Source organism: Sus scrofa, chromosome 8, assembly GCF_054392235.1.
Source record: "Sus scrofa isolate SSC_HxYL_T2T_F1_AM1 chromosome 8, Sscrofa_HxYL_maternal_Yorkshire_Landrace_v2.0, whole genome shotgun sequence".
Taxonomy (NCBI): domain Eukaryota; kingdom Metazoa; phylum Chordata; class Mammalia; order Artiodactyla; family Suidae; genus Sus; species Sus scrofa.
The window spans coordinates 121967267-121987435 of NC_139390.1; the positions used below are offsets into that span (position 1 = coordinate 121967267).

The following is a 20169-nucleotide window of genomic DNA, read 5'->3' on the forward strand; positions in this document are numbered from 1 at the left end:
TCAGTGACCTTAACTAAATAGTGGAAATAATTTGGGGCTTTTATCTTTTTTATCTTTTTTTTTTTTTTTTTTTGTCTTTTCTAGGGCTGCACATGCAGCATATGGAGGTTCCCAGGCTAGGGGTCCAGTTGGAGCTGTAGCCTCTGGCCTACGCCACAGCCACAGCAGTGCCAGATCTGAGCTGTGTCTGGGACCTACACCACAGCTCATGGCAACGCCAGATCCTTAACCTACTGAGGGAGGCCAGGGATTGAACCCGCAACCTCATGGTTCCTAGTCGGATTCATTAACCACCAAACCATGACAGGAACTCCAGGGCTTTTAATATAACAAAATAATTGATAGATACTGTCAATCCCTGAAAGCCTCCAACCCTACCACACCTCCATCCAATTACAAACTCTAAAGAATTTCAACGTGTGGGTTGGCCTATTTCCAAAACCACTTCAAACTTGCCAATATAGTAGAATCTTATTATCGTCTGCAGTGAGTGACCATAATTATTTTTTAATGAAATTTTTATTTTATATTTGAGTATAGTTGATTTATGGTATTGTGTTACTTAAAAGTATATAGCAAAGTGATTCTCTTATGTGTATACCTATATCTATTCTTTCTCACATTCTTTCTCACATAGGTTATTACAGAATATTGAGTAGAGTTCCCTGTGCCATATTGTAGGTCCTTATTAACTATTTTATATATAGTAGTGTGTATATATTAATTCCATACTTCTAATTTATGTCTCCCTTGCCATCTTTCCACTCTGTTAACCATAAAATAGTTTTCAAAGTTAATGAGTCTGTGTCTGTTTTATAAATTAGTACATTTGTATGATTTTTTAATGTGATTATCACATAAGTGATATCATATTATAATTCTCTTTTGCTTTAAAATTTTTTTTTTCCTTTTTCAGTTGCACCTCAGCAAATGGAAATTCCTGGGCCAGGGATCAAATCTGAGCCGAATATGCAATCCGTACCACAGGTGTGGCAAAATCTGATCCTTAACCCACTGTGCTAGGTTGTGGATTGAACCAGCAACACCACAGAGACAAGCCAGATCCTTTACCCACTGTGCTACAGTGGGACCCCTATTTTTGTCTTCTGACTTACTCCACTTAGTATGATAATCTCTAGGTCTATCCATGTTTCTGTAAATGGTATTATTTAATTCTTCGTTATGGCTGATCAGTATTCCATTGTATATATGTACCACATCTTCTTAATCCATTTCTCTGTCAATAGAAATTTAAGTTGCTTGCATGTCTTGGCTACTGTAAATAATGTTGCTGTGAACATTGCATGCATGAAATGCATGTATCTTTTTGAATTATGGTTTTGTCAGGATGTATGCCCAGGAATGGAATTTCCGGATCATATGGTAGCTCTGTTTTTAGTTTTCTGAGGAACTTCCATGCTATTTACACCAATTTACATTCCTACCAATATTATAGGAGGGTTCTCTTTTCTTCACACCCTCTCCAACACTTACTGTTTGTAGACTTTTTGATGGTGGCCCTTATGACTGGTGTGAGGTGATACCACATTGTAGTTTGTTTGTTTGTTTTGCTTTTTAGGGCTGCACCTGTGGCATATGGAAGTTCCTAGGCTAGCGGTCAAATCGGAGCTACAGCTGTTGACCTACACCAAAGCCACAGCAACACGCTGAGTCTATGACCTACACCACAGCTGACGGCAACGCTGGATGCTTGACCCACTGAGTGAGGCCAGAGATTGAACCCACCTCCTCATGGATACTAGTCAGAGTCTTTTCTGCTCTGCCACAGTGTGAACTCCCCCCTCATTGTAGTTTTGATTTACATTTCTCTGATAATTAGTGATGTTGAGCATATTTTTATATTTTTTTGCCATCTGTGTGTCTTCTTGGAGGAATGTCTTTTTAGATCTGCACATTATTTCATTAGGTTGTTTGTTTTTTAATTTAATTTAATTTTAACCTTTTTTACTTTTATTTTATTTTATATTTTATTTATTTATTTATTTATTTATTTTATTTTATTGTCTTTTTAGGGCTGCACCTATGGCATATGGAGGTTCCCAGATCAGGGGTCGAATCTGAGCTGTAACCGTTGGCCTACACCACAGCCACAGCAATGCCATATCTACATCACAACTCACGACAACACCAGATCCTTAACTCACTGAGCAAGGCCAGGGATTAAACCTGCCTATTCATGGGTACTAGTCAGATTCATATCTGCTGAGCCACAATGGGAAATCCCTGTGTTTTTTTTTTTTTTTTTAAATTGAGCTGCATGTGCTATCTGTACATTTTGGAGATTATTCTCTTTTTGTTAGCTTCATTTGCAAATATTTTCTCCCATTCTGTGGGTTCTCATTTTTATGGGTTCCTTTGCTGTACAAAAGCTTTTAAGTTTAATTAAGTGCCATTTGTATATTTTTGCTTTTATTTTCATCGCTCCAGGAGGTGGATTGAAAAAGATATTGCTTCAGTTTATGTCAAGGAATGTTCTGTGTGTGGTTTTCTCCAAGAGTTTTACAGTATCTGGTGTTATTTTTAGGTCTTTGATGCATTTTGAGTTTACTTTTGTGCATGGTTGTAGAGAATCTTATTTCAGTCTTCAGTGTAGCTGTCCAGTTTTACCAGCACTGCTTATTGAAGGGACTGTCTTTTCTCCGTTTTATATTCTTGCCTCCTTTGTCATAGATTAATTGAACATAGGTGCATGGGTTTCTTTATGGTCTTTCTCTCATTTTCCACTGATCTGTATTTGTTTTGGTGCCAGTACCATACTCCTTTGATGACTGTAATTTTGTAGCATAGTCTGAAGTCAGGGAGCCTGATTCCTCCAACTCTGTTTTTCTTTCTCAGGATTGTTTTGTCTATTCACAGTCTATTGTGTTTTCATACAAATTTAAAATTTTTTTGTTCTACTTCTGTGAAATATGCCACTGGTAATTTGATAGGGAATGCATTGAATCTGTGGATTGCTTTGGATAGTATAGGCATTTTGAGAATATTAATTCTTTCAATCTAAGAACATGGGTATATCTTTCTGTTTGTATGATCTTTGATTTCTTTCATCAGTATCTTACAGTTTTCAGAGGTACAAGTCTTTTGCCTCCTTACATAGGTTTATTCTTGGGTATGCTATTATTTTTAATGTAATGGTAAATGGGATTTTCCCTTAATTTCTCTTTCTGATCTTTCATTGTTAGTATATAGAAATGCAAGATATTTCTGTGTATTAATTTTGTATCCTGCAACTTCATCACATTCACTGATGAGCTCTCATAGTTTTCTGCTAGAATCTCTAGGGTTTTCTACATGTAGTATCTTGCTGTTTGCAAACAGTGATAGTTTTACTTCTCTTCCAATGTGGATTCCTTTCTTTTTCTTCTCTGACTGCCATGGCTAGGACTTCTAAAACTATGTCACATAAAAGTAGCAGGAGTGGACATCCTTGTCTTTTGTTTTGTTTCATTTTGTTTTGTTTTGTTTTGTTTTTTGTCTTTTTAGGGCTGTACCTGCAGCATATGAAGGTTCCCAGCGAGGGGAAAATTGGAGCTGTAGCCTCCAGCCTACACCACAGCCACAGCAGTGCCAGATCTGAGCTGTGTCTGTGACTTATACCACAGCTCACAGTAATGTCGGATCCTTAACCCACTGAGTGAGGCCAGGGATCAAACCTGAGTCCTCATGGATACTAGTCAGATTCGTTTCTGCTAAGCCACTTGTCTTATTTTTGATCTTAGAGGAAATGCTTTCAGCTTTTCACTATTGGGAATGATGTTAACTGTGTGTTTGTTAAATATGGCCCTTATTATGTTGAGGTAGGTTCCTTCTGTGCCCAGTTTTTGGAGGGTTTTTATTAGAAATGGGTGTTGGATTTTGTCAAAAACTTTTTCTGCATCTATTGAGAGGATCATATGGTTTTTATTTTTCAGTTGTTAATGTGGTATATCACACTGATTGATTTGTGGACATTCAAAAATCCTTGCATTCCTGATAAATCCCACTTGATCTTGGTGTAAGATCCTTTTATGTTATGATGGATTTGGTTTGCTAGTATTTTGTTGTAGATTTTTGCATCTCTGTTTTTAGTGATATTGGCTTATAATTTTCTTTCTTTGTGGTATCTTTGCCTGGTTTTGGTCTCAGTGTGAGGGTCATCTCATAGAAGATTAGGAATATTCCTTTCTATGCAATTTTTGGGAAGAATTTCAAAAGAATAGGTGTTAACTCTTCTCTCTGAATATTTGCTAGAATTTGCCTGTGAAGCCATCTGTTCCTGGACTTTCGTTTATTGAACATTTTGTAATCACTCTTTCAATTTTAGTACTTGTGATTGGTCTGTTCATATTTTGTATTTCTTCTTGGTTCAGTCTTGGTACAGTTGTACCTTTCTAAAAATTTGTTCACTTCTAAGTTGTCCATTTTATTTGATATATTTTCTTGTAGTAGTCTTATGATCCTTTCTATTTCTGTGGTGCCAGTTGTAATTTCTCCCTTTTCATTTCTAATTTTATTAATATGAACCTTCTCTCTTTTTTTCTTGATGAATCTGGCTAAGGATTTATCAGTTTTGTTGATCTTTTCAAAGAACCAGCTTTTAGTTTCATTGATCTTTTCTATTTTATTCATCTCTATTTCATTTATTTCTACTCTGACCTTTATGATTTCTTTCCTTCTTATAACCTTGGATTTGGTTTGTTCTTCTTTCTCTAGTTGCTTTAGGCAAAAGGTTAAGTTGTTTATTTGAGATTTTTCTTGTTGTCTGAGGTGAGATTGTATTGCTGTTTCCTCTTAGAACTGCTTTCGCTGGATCCCATAGGTTTTAGATTGTCGTGTTTTCATTTTCTTTTGTCTCTAGGTATTTTTTAATTTTCTCTTTAATTTCTTCAGTGATACATTACTTGTTTAGCCTTCACATATTTGTGTTTTTTTAAGTTTTTTTCCTTGTAGTTGATTTCTAATCTCGTAACTTTGCAGTCAAAAAGATGCTTGGCATGATTTCACTTTTCTTAAATGTACCGAGGCTTGCTGTATTGCCAAGCATATAATCTGTCCAGGAGAATGTTTCATGTGCACTTGAGAAGAATGTGTATTTTGCTGCTTTCAGATGGAATGTTCTATAAATATCAAGTCCATTGGATCTCATGTGTCATTTAAGGCCTATGTTTCCTTGTTAATTGTCTGTTTGGATGACCTATTAATTGATGTAAGTGGGGTGTTAAAAGTCCCCTACTATTATTATGTTACGGTCAGTTTCTCCTTTTACAGCTATTAACATTTGCTTTATATATTGAGGTGCTCCTGTCTTGCGTGCATATATATTTACAATTGCTATATCTTCTTCTTGGATTGATCTCTTGATCATTATGTAGTGTCCTTCTTTGTCTCTTGTAGCAGTCTTTATTTTAAGTCTATTTTGTATAATATGAGAATTGCTACTCCAGTCTTCTTTTGATTTCCTTTTGCATAACATACCTTCTTTTCACCCCCCACTTTTGGTCTGTATGTGTCTCTTGATCTGAAGTGGGTCTACAAGACTGTATATGTATATGCCTTGTTTTTGTATCTATTCAGCCAGCCTACTTCTTTTGGTTGGTCATTTAATCCATTTATATTCAAGATAATTATCTATATATGTACTTATTGCCATTTTGTTCATTGATTTAGATTTGTTTTTGTAGGTTGTGTTTCTTCCTTTACTCTTTTATCCTTTTCTCCTGTAATTTGATGACTATCTTTATTGTTGTGTTTGGACTCTTTTTCTTTTATGTGTGTGTGTCTGTTGTAGATTTTTGGTTTGCTATTATAATCAGGTTTTGACATAGCAATCTGTATACATATAAGATTGTTTTAAGCTGCTGATCTCTTAATTCCAAATTCATTTTCAATATCCTGCATTTGTATTCTCCTCTTCTCATGATTGCTGGTTTTATCATCTTTGTATGTTGATTTCCTACCTTTACTATATGTTTGCCTTTACCAGTGTACTTTCCCATTTGTATTTTTCTTGTTTGTATTTATGGCCTTTTCTTTTCTACCTAGAAAAGTCCCTTTAGCATTTGTGGTAAATCTAATGGTGGTGCTCAATTCTCTTAATTTTTACTTGTCTGTAAAGCTTTTGATTTCTCCATGGAGTCTGAACAAGAACTTTGCTTGGTAGAGTATTATTGGTTATAGTCTTTTCCCTTTTCTCACTTTAAATAAATTGTGCTACTCCTTCCAGCCTGCAGAATTTCTGCTGAAAAATCAGCTGATAGCCTTATGGGGATTCCCTTGTATGTTATTTGTTGCTTTTCACTTGTTGCTTTTGATATTTTTTCTTCGTATTTAATTTTTGCCAATTTGAATAGTGTGTGTCTCAGCCTGTACTTTCTTGAGATTATTCTCTATGAGATTCTCTGAGCTTCCTGGACCTGAGTGAGCATTGTTTTTCCCATGTTAGGGAAGTTTTTGGCTGTTATCTCTTCAAATATTTTCTCTGGCCCTTTCTCTCTTCTCCTTATGGTAACCCAGTAATGCAAATGTTGATGCATTTTTTGTTGTCCTAGGGGTCTCTGAGACGGTCTGCATTTCTTTTCATTTTTTTTTATTCTTTTCTAAGTCAGTGATTTCTACCAGTCTGTCTTTCAGCTACTTACTTGTTCTTCTGCCTTATATAGTTTGCTTGTTACTGATTCCTTCTAGTATACTTTTCATTTTAGTTATTGTATTGTTCATCTGTTTGTTCTTCAAATCTTCTCTTTGTTAAACATTTCTTTTATCATCTCAGTCTGTGCCTCCATTCCTTTTTCTGAGATCTTTTCTGTCATTACTCTGAATTCTTTTTCAGGTAAGTTGCCTGTCTCCCCTTCACTTAGTTGTTCTTCAAGGGTTTTATCTGTTTCTTCATCTGGAATATATTTCTCCGTCATCTCCATTTCCTTTTGTCTAACTTCCTGTGTTTGTATTCTCTGTTCCATAGTCTGCAGGATTGTAGTCCCTCTTGCTTCTGGTGTTTGCCCCATGGTTGGTGAGGTTGATCTTGTGCAGGTTTCCTGGTTGGGGGGACTGGTGCCTGCCCCCTGGTGGGTGGAGCTGGGTCTTGTCCCTATGATGGGCAGAGTTGCATCAAAGGATGTGTTTAGAGATTGCTCTGGGCTCAGGACTACCTTAGGCAGCCTGACTATGTTCCCACCCTGTTGGTTGTTTGGTCTGAGGTATCTCATCACTGGAGCCTGTAGGCTGTTTGGTAGGGCCAGGTCTTGGATCTAAAATGATGACTTCTGGTTGAGCTCATGCTGATGAATATTCTCTGGTACCTCTGCTACCAGTGTCCTTGCCCCCACAGTGAATCATAGCCAACCCCTGCCTTCCAAGTAGACACTTTAAGACCCACAGGTAGGTCTGGTTCAGTACCATCTTGAGTCACTGCTTTGTGCTTGGTCTCAGTGCATATGAAACCTTGTGTGTGCCTTTAAAAGTGGAGTTTCTGTTTCCCTCAGTCCTGTGGAGCTCCTGAAGTCAAGCCCCCCCCCCACCCCCCGGCCTTCAAAGCTTCAAATGCTTTGAGGGCTCCTCCCAATGCCAGTCCCCCAGGCTGGGGAGACTGACATGAGGCTCAGAACTCTCAGTTGTATGAGAGAACTTCTGCGATATAATTGTTTTCCAGTTTGTGCATCACCCTCTTGGCAGGTATGAGATTTGGTTATATCCCAAAAGGGTCCCTCCTACCATTTCGTATGGCTTCTTCTTTGTCTTAAGTGTAGATTATCTTTTTTGGTAAGTTCCAGTCTTTTTTGTTAATAGTTGTTTAGAAGTTAGCTGTGATTTTAGTGTTTTCACAAGAGGAGATGAACTCAAGGTCTTCTACTCCACCATCTTGTCTCCTCTCTTTTACTCAGTTTTTAGGATTTCTCTGTTCTTGTGTCCTGAAGTGCCCTTTGTTTCTTTCCATTGTGTCTGGAAGTCTATTTGGAGGATCACTTTCTTCTTTTCATGGATTAAATGTTCTAGATATTTCTTGAGCTCCTTCTTTTCATCTCTCTACCTAAATGAGCCCATGTTAACACTGAACTAGCAAAACCCTTATGACATAATCCCTTTGGGGAACATTACTGCCAGCTTTGCCTGGGAATTTTTTTTTTAGTTATCAATTTAAGATAGGAACTCATCCTCTCATATCTGTTAAACTGTGTGAATATTGAAGCCAGTTTAATAATCTGGGAAGTCCCTTAAGGTCCAGCCACCGTATTGCTGGTAACTCTGTTCCCTCCACTTGCCCTTCTTCTGGATCTGAACGGTCCTCTCTTCTAGGGCAACATAGGTCAAAAATGTATAGAAAGTTCATACATTTATAGTTCAAGTGGCAAGAACAAAAATACCAGTGATTATTGAAAGGAAATCTAATTTTATTATTATTATTATTATTATTATTACTATTATTTTATTAGTGGCAATGTTCATTGTCCTGAAATGCACAAGCGGTAAATAACTAAATTAGAATAGTGTTGATGTGAAGGTCTGTTTGTTCCAAAACATCTCAGTCTTTTCAGTTGCATTTAGTTGGAAATATTTGAAAAGATTCTATTTAACCATCTCCTTAGTGAACAACACGCACTTCTCAATGATGAAATACCACATGATTTTGGTTTGGACTCCACTTAATTGTCTCCTCAAAGAATTTTGGTCTTGGTTCCTTTCCCCCTTTATTCTGTTCTTGCCATGCAGATATCTCACATCTTGTCATTGTTAGGACCCCACCTCCACACCTCCCCTTATTACTTGGAGTAACGTGTGGCATGTGGTCTCTTTTAGTAACATTATGTTTTTACATGTTAGATTAGCTCAGAAGTCAGGTTTTCACTGTTTCCTATAGATCATTCAAGACTGATTCAAGATGATGTTAGTTTCTTACTAATTCAGCAGGGTGTTTTATTTGATCTCATGTCTAGTGCACATTAGAATTTGAGAACTTGATGTATTAAAAGAGAAGTTGAGTAAAATATCTTTGAAAGAAAAATAATAAAGCATGAAAATAATAAATTTAATTTTTTTCTTTTGAACTTAAAATTTCAGCAGTAAAGCATGAAAATACTTAACAAATTTAATCTTTTTCTTTTGAACTTAAAATTTCAGCAGTATTTAGAAATAGAGTAATGATTATAGATGGTAATGCATTCCATCCTTTTTTAGAACTGATTATTCAGAAGTCTTTTGGTTATTGCTAGGAGAGTCAAGAACAAAATTATTATTTTTTCTTTTTTTTCTTTTGTCTTTTTAGAGCCACACCCATGGCATATGGAGGTTCCCAGGGTAGGGGTTGAATCAGAGTTGTAGCTACCGGCCTACACAACAGCCACAGCAAAACAGAATCCAAACCGCGTCTGAGACCTGCACCACAGCTCATGGAAATTTCAGATCCTTAACCCACTGAGTAAGGTCAAGGATCAAACCCACATCCTCGTGGATACTGGGCAGGATCCTTAACTGCTGAGCCATGATGGAAACTCCCAAAATTATTTTACCTAATAGATTTAGAATATATGTAGAGAATAATAGAATTGTTAAGGACATATAAAATAATTTATTCTGTATCTCTAGCTGCATATGCATTTCAGCTTAAGTGCTATATCAGTTTGAGAGTTCCATCAAAGAAACAGAACCACTAGTAGATAGCTAGATAAATAGAGATTATTTGCTTAGAGTTGGGTTATGTGATTGTGGGGGCTGAGTAGGCAAATCTGAAATCCAAGAGGTCATTGAGAAGGACAAGCTGAAGTTTTATTTTTTTATTTTTTTATTACTCAATGAATTTATTACATTTGTAGTTGTACAATGATCATCACAATCCAGTTTTATAGGATTTCCAATCCACAACCCCAGCGCATCCCCCCCTAACCCCCAAACTGTCTCCTTTGGAAACCATAAGTTTTTCAAAGTCTGTGAGTCAGTATCTGTTCTGCAAAGAAGTTAAGTCTGTCCTTTTTTCAGATTCCGCATGTCAGTGAAAGCATTTGATGTTGGTGTCTCATTGTATGACTGACTTCACTTAGCATGATAATTTCTAGGTCCATCCATGTTGCTAAAAATGCCGGTATTTCATTCCTTTTAATGGTTGAGTAATATTCTATTGTGTGTATGTACCATATCTTCTTGATCCACTCCTCTGTCAATGGACATTTAGGGTGTTTCCATGTCTTGGTTATTGAAACAGTGCTGCAATGAACATCAGAGTACATGTGTCTTGTCGAGTCAAGGTTTTCTCTGGATAGATGCCCAGGAGTGGGATTGTTGGATCAAATGGTAGTTCTATGTTTAGTTTTCTGAGGAATCTCCATACTGTTTTCCACAGTGGTTGCACCAATTTATAATCCCACCAAGAGTCTAATAGGGTTCCTTTTTCTCTACGCCCTCTCCAGCACTTATTGTTTATAGACTTTTTGATGATGGCCATTCTGGCCAGTGTAAGGTGGTTTTGATTTGCATTTCTCTAATGATGAGTGATGTTGAACATCTTTTCATGTGTTTTTTTTGGCCATCTGTATATCTTCTCTGGAGAATTGTCTGTTTAGATCTTCTGCCCATTTTTTGATGGGTTTGATTGTTTTTTTGGTATGGAGCTGCAGAAGGTGTTCATAAATTTTGGAGATTAATCCCTTGTAAATTGGTGCATTTGCAAAGATTTTCTCCCACTCTGTGGGTTGTCTTTTCATTTTGTTTGGTGTTTCCTTTGCTGTGCAGAAACTTTGAAGTTTGATTAGGTTCCATTTGTTTATTTTTGTTTTTATTGTCAATACTCTAAGAGGTGGATCTGAGAAGATGTTGCTGTCGTTTATGTCAGAGAGTGTTTGGCCTATGTTTTCCTCTAACAGCTTTATAGTGTCTGGTCTTATATCTAGGTCTTTAATTCATTTGGAGTTTATTTTTGTGTATGGTGTTAGGGAGTGTTCTAATTTCATTCTTTTACATGTGGCTATCCAGTCTTCAAGCTGAAGTTTTAGACAACAGCTAATGTCACAGTCCAAAAGAAGACTTAATTCTGCTCTTAAGGCCTTTACAACTGATTAAATCATGATCACTCAGATTATCTAGGATAATCTTCCTTATCTAAAGTAAACTAATCATAGATTTTGATCATTTATTTAATGCCTTAACAATAACACCCAGATTAGTGTTTGAATAACTGGAGATTGTCTATGGCCATATTTTCCCGAATGCACCCAGTTGTCTGAATAACAGGAGATTATAGCCTAGCCCTGTTGATTCATAAAACTGACCTAACCATCACAGTGACGTAGTAACAATACTGTTTTTAAGCACAGAATTTTTCTTTATCAGTTTAAAACTATAAATATTTATTTAGCAATTATATTTAAAAAGTGATGAGCTGGAATTCCCATCATGGCTCAGTGGTTAACAGATCCGACTAGGAACCATAAGGTTGCAGATTCAATCCCTGGCCTTGCTCAGTGGGTTGAGGATCCAGCATTGCCGTGAGCTGTGGTGTAGGTTGCAGACATGGCTCAGGTCCCAAGTTGTTGTGGCTGTGGTGTAGGCCAGTAGCTACAGCTCCAATTAGACCCCTAGCCTGGGAACCTCCATATGCCACAGGAATGGCCCTAGAAAAGGCGAAAAGACAAAAATGAATAAATAACTGTATAGAAAGTAATGAGTTAGTCTCAGTTTTTTCTGTGAATAACAAAAGAATGATGCAGTAACTATTTTCTGATAACCTTTTATGTCATCCTAACACATTCATGAATTACCTCTTTCTCTAAGTTAAACAAGTTTTCTTTAATTCTTGCCTTTAGTTTTCCTTATTCAGCTACTTTATTATCTATCTATTGCTTAATACTGAATTTTCGTCCATATCTTAAAATTAACTTAAAACATACAGTTCAGACTGTATGTACTCTCCAGTGATACTTGACATTCATCCAATATTTGTTAGAAGAAAGATTATTTCGTGGTTCTTGTATGTTCTACGCTTTTAAAGTTCATCTTGGTGTCGCATTTGTTTTTTATAAATAGTGCCACTACATTGTTTGACTTAAATTTGGCACATTATCATTCCCAAATATTTTTGTCATATTTTATTTCATGAAGCTATACTGTTTTTATAGCAAACAGAAGTTATTTTCAAACAGTTGTCCAGAGTTTCATGATGAATACTTTCTAATGATTTTTTTTTTTTTTTTGAAAAAACTGGTTCACATAGGAAATGTTGTTTTGGTATACACTCCATTACGCCTGGGAGAATCTTAGATATTCTGCCAAGGATTATGGTTCTGCTGTATTAAAGTAATACTTCAAAGTTCCATAGGATCCTGAAGCTTTGGCAAACTGTTTTGTAATATTTTAAAGGCGTTTCCTGAAGAAGACTGATTTTTTTTTTTTCTAAATCGCTTTGAGCCTAAAATATTTTAGGCTGATGCAAAACACTTTGAAAATCTCTCTTAGATATGGAGACTTATGAATATCTAATTTAAAATTATTAATTAATGGTGTAGAAACATTTTAACGTATTCTGACTGTTTCGTTTTATATTTAAATCAGTGCTATTGTGGCATTATTTTGCCTAGTTAACAACATACTTTTCTACACAGGACAGATTTCTATTTAGATAATGATTACCACTGTATGAAACTCATTCATTTTTCATGGCCACAGTGTGCCTTTGGTCAAGTTAATTCATTTAACAGGTATTTTTAAATTATGTGCTTATGTGTTTGAGGTATCATTCTAGACACTGGTGATACATTTTGAACAAGACCAGCATTCTTTCTGCCATCATGAAATGTATAATCTGGTGGGGAACAAAGATAAATAAAAACATATGCAAATCCTTGGAGTTGAAATCAGTATTACAAACGAAAAGTACAATGTAGAGTAGATTATGTTATAGAAGGAGCAAATTCATTTGGGGAGACCAGGAAGGTATTCCTTCAGGAATTCACATTTAACTAATGAATACTCATAATAGCTAACACTTGGATAGTACTTGTTATGTGGCAGGCACTTTGCTAGGTCCTTACTATGTATTAACTCATTTCAGCCTCATTGCAGCTATGTGAGATATGTGCTATTTCCCCCTCATTTTACAGAAGAGGAGAGTATGGCATAGACAGGCTAGCAAACCTCAAAGTCACATAATTAAACCTGGGAATTGAGCCCAGATACAACAGTCTGTGCTTTTAACATGATAGGAGTTAACTGAGAGGAGGAATGGGGAAATCATTTTAGGCAATGGAAATCCATGTGCAGAAGACCAGTGTACCTGGAAGTTAGTGAATGACAAACAAAATAACAAAAAGTAAAACTACACAGGGAGTTATATATTCTGATTTATCAATTATTATTTTATCACTTAGATTTTAGTATGAACGTACGTTGGAAATGAATAAGAATTAGTATGAGATGATCAGTTGAGAGATTGTTACAGTAATCTAGTAAGAGATGATGTTGGCTTGGATCCAGATTGTGGCAGATGAAGCAAACTTTATAGATTCTGGAAACATTTGGGAGATAGAAATAGCAGGGCTTTTTTTGTTTGAATTTTAAGAAAGGGAGGTTACTCCTAAGTTTGTAGCTGGAGCAGCTAGCAAGGTAGTGGTTCCATTTACTGAAAGCACTGAAGGAAATAGGCTTCAGGAACAAACTATAAATTCAGTTTGAGTTCTGTTGAGTTTAAGGTGACTTTTATATGAAAGTATGAAATTGGCTATAAAAGCCTGCAGTTCAGAAGAAAGTTCTGGGAGTAATAAGTCTGAAGACCCAGAATCAAAGGTAGAGGAATGAGAAGCATTTAAATTTGGATAGAAGAGGTACTAGTCTAAGGGTAGATTGAGGAAATGTAACTGAATAGGTGTAAGGAAAACTGACAAAATGTGGTGATGAAAAGCAATGGAATGCAGCTTCCCATTTTGATTTTTGACAATACTATTTGCTTTTTCCTCCTGGAAATTCACTGTGATACTAAATTGCTTGGAATTCAACTTTGCATGCTCTTCTTTATTGAATTGAAGAAGTAGACCTTTTATTGCGTGGTTTTCTAATTCTCCCCCCCTCCCCTTAATGTTGTTTCAATTTTTTTTTTTAATTCCTGTTTGGATCACTTAAAGGTTTTTGTTTGTTTGTTTGTTTTAATCTGAAAGTTATAGCTTTCATTTAAAGTGGTTTTAGTTTTTGTGTTTCGTATCATTCTATATAACGCCACCACCAGTATCAGCTTCCAAGATGTGACCCGTACAATATCCTGTCCTCACACTTCGCATGATTGCCTATATACCAGTGTCCTTTATCTCTGCTTCCATCAGGCAAGAATGTATCTTGGACCAGTCCTTACTAAGGGTCATTCCTTTTCTGGATCTCCTGCTCTGAAATTCTTCTTTCATGTTTGTACCTTTTCCACTTTTCATTTTCACCAGATCTCTTCACAGTTATCACTATTTCCAGTCTCTTTCTACATTTACTTCTTTATTGTGTCTTAGTCTGCCATCTGTATTTTGTGTTAACCTTCTACCTTATCTTAGAACTCATTTTACGTAGATATTCATAGAACCCCAATTTTTTTAAAAACTTGATCTCTCCTGAAATAACCTTAGCAAATCCCCAGCCGCTTGTCAACCCAGTTGTACTTTTTTCTTGCTCCTCTTACATTCTTTAATCTAAAAAGGAAAAAAGTTTGGTGATTTGCTAATGTATTAGTTACTAGAGATAACTGATAATTATATTTAAAAAAAATGTATAGACTGCCCTTCAAAACTGTGCTGTCATATTCTTAGACAGTTGATCTGTTGGAAAATAAAAATTATGTCATAATATAGATTGTGCCTACTAACACTTTCATGTTATTACTAATCTCAGCATGATTTATAAATAATCCAAAGTTGATTTTCTATTCTATTTTGTAGTTGTGATTTCTCCTTTTCTCAAGTTTCTGAACTCAGTTTCAAAGACCTTGCGTTTGAACCAGACTGTCAAGACAGTTTGTTCCTAGCTCCCAATTTCCCCTTCACTTCAAAATTTATATCTTCATCCAAGCTTTTCCTTCTCCTAGTTTGTCAGAAGAAGAATCATTTTTTTTTCCAAAGGTAAACCTTTCCACCTGTTTTTCCTGATATACATGGGAGAAATTCTAGAGGATAACACAAGATTAAAAGAAATTGTTATTTAATGTATTGCGTTATTACATGTTAATTTTGTTATTCTATATGTTTGCTTGTTACATAGTTAATATAGACTTTGAAAAGCTCTTTTAAAATATCATTTAATCATTTGTACTATATGTTAATATCTTTAGTGGAGTATATTATTTTCTTATTAAAAGATTGTATTAAATAAAGTGGATTTGCTTTTTTTTTTTTTTTTTACTCAGAGAGATTGGTGGTGGTGGCTGAGCACTGTGAGCAGAGTCTAGAAGACTTGCTTCGAGAAAGGAAGCCTGTGAGGTACGGTGTAATAGCAGGACAATTAAATGAAAAGCAGAAATTGGCAAACAAAAAGGCATTTTTAACTAGAAACTGCAGGGTTTTAGTTTCTTCTGTTCCTTGTTTAATGATAATATCCAGGTGTAAATTTTTATTTTAGGAGATTTAATTCACAGGCCTTATAGAGATTCAACATTGACATTGTCCAGCGTTCAACTTTTGTAAGATAGTCATTCACCAAAATGCTTGACAAAAAATTATTAAAGAGGATATACATGAAAATTTGCAGTGCTTTTTTAGTAATAAGCATTTCTCCAGCTGAGATTGAGTATTTTTCTGAAAGAAGTACATGGTAACTTCTCACAGGTTACTGATATTCCTAGGAACACAGTGAACTGTGTTGAGTAAAGGACAGGTTGAAGAGTAGAGAGAAATAAGAATCATGGCTTGGGTGGAATCTAATGATATGTTTGAATTCAGTTATTTCAATGACTCATGAAATTTACTTTCTATCTCATGAGTGTTAGGCAAGAATGTGTTGGATCTAAACTTTATTACAAATATACTATTAAATGAGCTTCTTCACAGATTTTCTGAAATTTTCTGAAATTATCTTAAAATTATTAAAAATGTTTCTTTCTTTTTTTTTTTTTTTTTTTTCTTTTCTAGGGCTGTACCCATGGCATATGGAGGTTCCCAGGCTAGGGGTCTAGTTGGATCTGTAGCCACTGGCCTACGCCAGAGCCACAGCAACACAGGATCCAAGCCGCATCTGCAACCTACACCACAGTTCGTGGCAACACCAGATCCTTAACCCACTGAGAGAGGCTGGGATTGAACCTGCAACCTCATGGTTCCTAGTCGGATTGATTAACCACTGAGCCATGATGGGAACTCCAAATATTTCTTTAATGAATAAAATTATACTAAACCAATGAAAACTGCTTGCCATGAGTCTTTGGATCATAACTATCCATCCTAGATTAAAGAAATATTCTTTTTTTTTTTTTTTTTTTCCTCTTTTTAGAGCCGCACCTGCAGCATATGGAAGTTCCCAGGCCAGGAGTTGAACTGGAGCTGCAACTGAGCCCTACACCACAGTAATGTGAGATCCCAGCCACATCCACGACCTATGCCGTAACCCACTGAGAGAGGCCAGGGATTGAATTCTCATGGATAATAGGTTCTTAACCCACTGAGCCACAATGGGAAGTCCCTAAAGAAATGTTTTTATTCTTGGTCAATGCTTTTTGATTATTGCTATATTCTAGATGAAAATCAATCCTTTTCAAGGGAGAAAAAATGTGTATCTTAACTAAATGGTTTTAATTTAGTAGTGGCAAAACAAATGAATAGAATAAAAGTACTTTCCTTACTATTTTAAATGGTTTAGTTTTAAGTGGTCTCTGGAATGAAAGATGCAGGTGTCAAATATACTATTTCCTCACTTGCTTTTTCAGAGAAGACTCATCGAGCCATGGTAATAAAAATGACTGTTCTATATATTTAGAAACATCTTAACCTTATTAAATAAATATGTTTTTATAGTTGTAATTTTTGCATGTCACAGATCTTTAATTATTTAGTTAAAAAATGTATTACTCTTTGCTCACCAGTTTAAATTTATACCTTAATTTGTAGGCCATCAGTGCTAAAAAAAATAAGTTCATAGAGCTAGTTGGCATTAAAATTGAAAGCCAGTTGTAGTCACATCTGTCCGAGCCTGAGTTAAGTTTGTATAAAGACTTACAATGCAATATGTATGATGAAAAAGCCACTAAGTAGCTAAGCAGCCTTGGACATGTCTCTTAAATCATTTTCCATCTCTGTAAAACAAGTTTTATTTGAACTAGAGATCATTCTAGAAGAAGTTATTCTCAAGTTATATTTTATTTAATATGCATCACATATGATAATATAGTATCTAATTGCCTTTATAAGTATATATTTTTATTTTTATACTAGTATATTTTTTATTTTATTTTTATATTTTTTAAATGATTTTTATTTTTTCCATTATAGCTGGTTTACAGTGTTCTGTCAATTTTCTACTATACAGCAACGTGACCCGGTCACACATACATATATACATTCTTTTTCTCACATTATCTTGCTCCATCGTAAGTGACTAGATATAGTTCCCAGTGCTAGACAGCAGGATCTCATTGTTTATCCATTACAAAGGTAATAGTTTGCATCTTTTTTTTTTTTTTTTTTTTTTTTTTTTTTTTTTTTTTTTTGTCTTTTTGCCTTTTCTAGGGCCACTCCCATGGCATATGCAGGTTCCCGGCTAGGGGTCGAATTGGAGCTGTAGATGCCGGCCTACACCAGGGCCACAGCAACACAGGATCCCAGCCACGTCTGCAACCTACACCGCAGCTCACGGCAACACGGGATCCTTAACCCGCTGAGCAAGGCCAGGGATTGAACCCGAAACCTCATGGTTCTTAGTCGAATTTGTTAACCACTGAGCCACGATGGGAACTCCCAAAGGCAATAGTTTGCATCTATTCTTATACTAATATATTAACCTACTATTCCTCATTACTTAAATGGTAGATTTTTTGACAGAAGAACCCTTGACAAATTTAAGTGTAAAACCAATGCTATAATTTAAATAGCAAATTGTTTTAGAAATGTCTATTTTATGATTCAGCAATCCTACTCCTAGGTAGAAGACCTTATTTGTGCCTAAGAGATACCTTCTTTGCCTCCCTGTAGTCCCAGCCCTGCCTTGGTATTTAGTCAAGAGAAAGGAAAAATATATGTCTACCAAAATATTTGCACAAGAATGTTCCTGGAAATATTATTCACTGTAGCTCTAAACTGAGAACTCAAATGTCTATCACTGGGAGAATGGGTAAGCAAATCATGGTATATTAATCAACAATAAAATGGAATGAACTGCTGATACACGCAGCAACGTGATGAACCTTAAAAACATGTTGTGCATGGAGTTCCCGTCGTGGCGCAGTGGTTAACGAATCCGACTAGGAACCATGAGGTTGCGAGTTTGGTCCCTGCCCTTGCTCAGTGGGGTTAACGATCTGGCGTTGCCGTGAGCTGTGGTGTAGGTTGCAGACACGGCTCAGATCCCGCGTTGCTATGGCTCTGGTGTAGGCCAGTGGCTACAGCTCTGATTCGACCCCTAGCCTGGGAACCTCCATATGCCGCGGGAGCGGCCCAAGAAATAGATAAAAAGACAAAAAAAAAAAAAAAAGTGCAAAAGAAGCCAGACAAATATATTCTTCTGTTTAAATGAAGTTCTAGAACAAGCAAAACTCATCTACAGTGATAGATATAAAAGCAGTGCTTGACTCTGGTTGGGAAGAGGACAAAAATGATTCAAAATAGCCGTGACACAAATGAACTTTTCTACAGAAAAGAAAATCATGGATGTAGAGAACAGACTTGTGGTTGCCACGGGGGACGGGGAGGGAGTGAGATGGACTGGGAATTTGGGGTTAATAGATGCAAACTATTGCCTTTGGAATGGATAAGCAATGAGATCCTGCTGTATATAGCACTGGGCACTATATCTAGTCATTTATGATGGAGCATGATAATGTGAGAAAAAAGAATGTATACATGTATATGTGACTGGGTCACCTTGCTGTACAGTAGAAAATTGACGGAACACTGTAAACCAGCTATAATGGAAAAAATAAAAATGGTTATAAAATTAAAAAAAGAAAAGAAAAAAAAACTGGAAAAAAAATAGCCTTGAGGGAATTACCTGGGGAATGGAAATTCTTACATCTTCATTAGTATCATATGGTCCATGTTCTTGCAAAATGTGTCAGAGTTCACTGACATACACTTAGGAGTGTGCATTTCACCTGTGTAAATTATACCTTAAATTTTTAATTTGTTGTTTACTTGGCCAGAGTTGTGAATCTCTGATAAAGCCGTAATATGTTGTTAATGAAGATGCTTCATACACTGGCGTACTTGTTTGTATTTCTTGTTTTCTATAAGGAGAAATATTATGAATTATTGTTGCTTAACAAGTTACCTCAACACTTAGCAGCTTAATACATCAATAAGCACTTATCAGTTTATGTACAGTTTATCTGGCTCAGGAATTCAGGAATGTTGATCTGGGCATTTTTAGCTCAGGGTCTTAAGACATTGCAGTCATATCAGCTGAGACAGTAGTCATCTGAAAGCTTGACTAGGGCTGCCAGATCTGTTTCTAAGTTATCTCACTCTTTTGATGCCAGTTTTTGACAGGAAGCTTATTTCCTCTCTGCTTTGAGGGCCTTTCTGCAGACTTCTTGACTATTCTAACAATATAATGGTTGGCTTCTCTCAGAATGAGCAGTCTAAGAGATAAAAGAAAGCAACGTGGAAGCTGCAATGTCTTTTATGACCTAGCCTCAGGAGCCATACCTTGCTATATCTAAAGGGACCCAAAGATTAATTTTAGTGTGGGAGGGGCCTACACAGGAATGTGAATCTCAGGAATCAGGGGACATTGGAGATCATCTTAGAGGCTGGCTATCACAAGTCTTAGATATCACACGAGTATTTTTTTTAAAAAGGGGGGAGAAAACAGGAATGAAATACTAAATCAGGATTAACACTAACTGGAAAATAAAGTCCCTAAAATTATTTAATAATTGGGTATTTAGGGTACTTGGGGCAGAAGGAAGGAAGATGTTTACACTATGAAGAGAGGGTTGGGTATTAAGGGACTATCTAGAAATACCAGAGGGCATAGGTGTGTTACAATTGGAATTGCTCCACATCCTATAAATTG

At 36.1% G+C, this 20169-nt stretch overlaps 1 protein-coding gene across 5 annotated transcripts in view; it reads left to right on the plus strand.

The window, feature by feature from the left end:
* TBCK (TBC1 domain containing kinase) overlaps positions 1–20169 on the plus strand; it is a 223947-nt gene that overhangs the window by 7048 nt on the left and 196730 nt on the right. For all 5 annotated transcript variants that reach the window (XR_014813250.1, XM_021101698.2, XM_084973265.1 and 2 more), the window contains exon 3: positions 15356–15428. Coding sequence is in view for 4 of the 5 variants with exons in the window: in XM_021101698.2 (XP_020957357.1) it covers positions 15356–15428 (73 nt within the window). In the remaining variant the exon portion in view is untranslated. The remainder of the gene's footprint in view (positions 1–15355; positions 15429–20169) is intronic.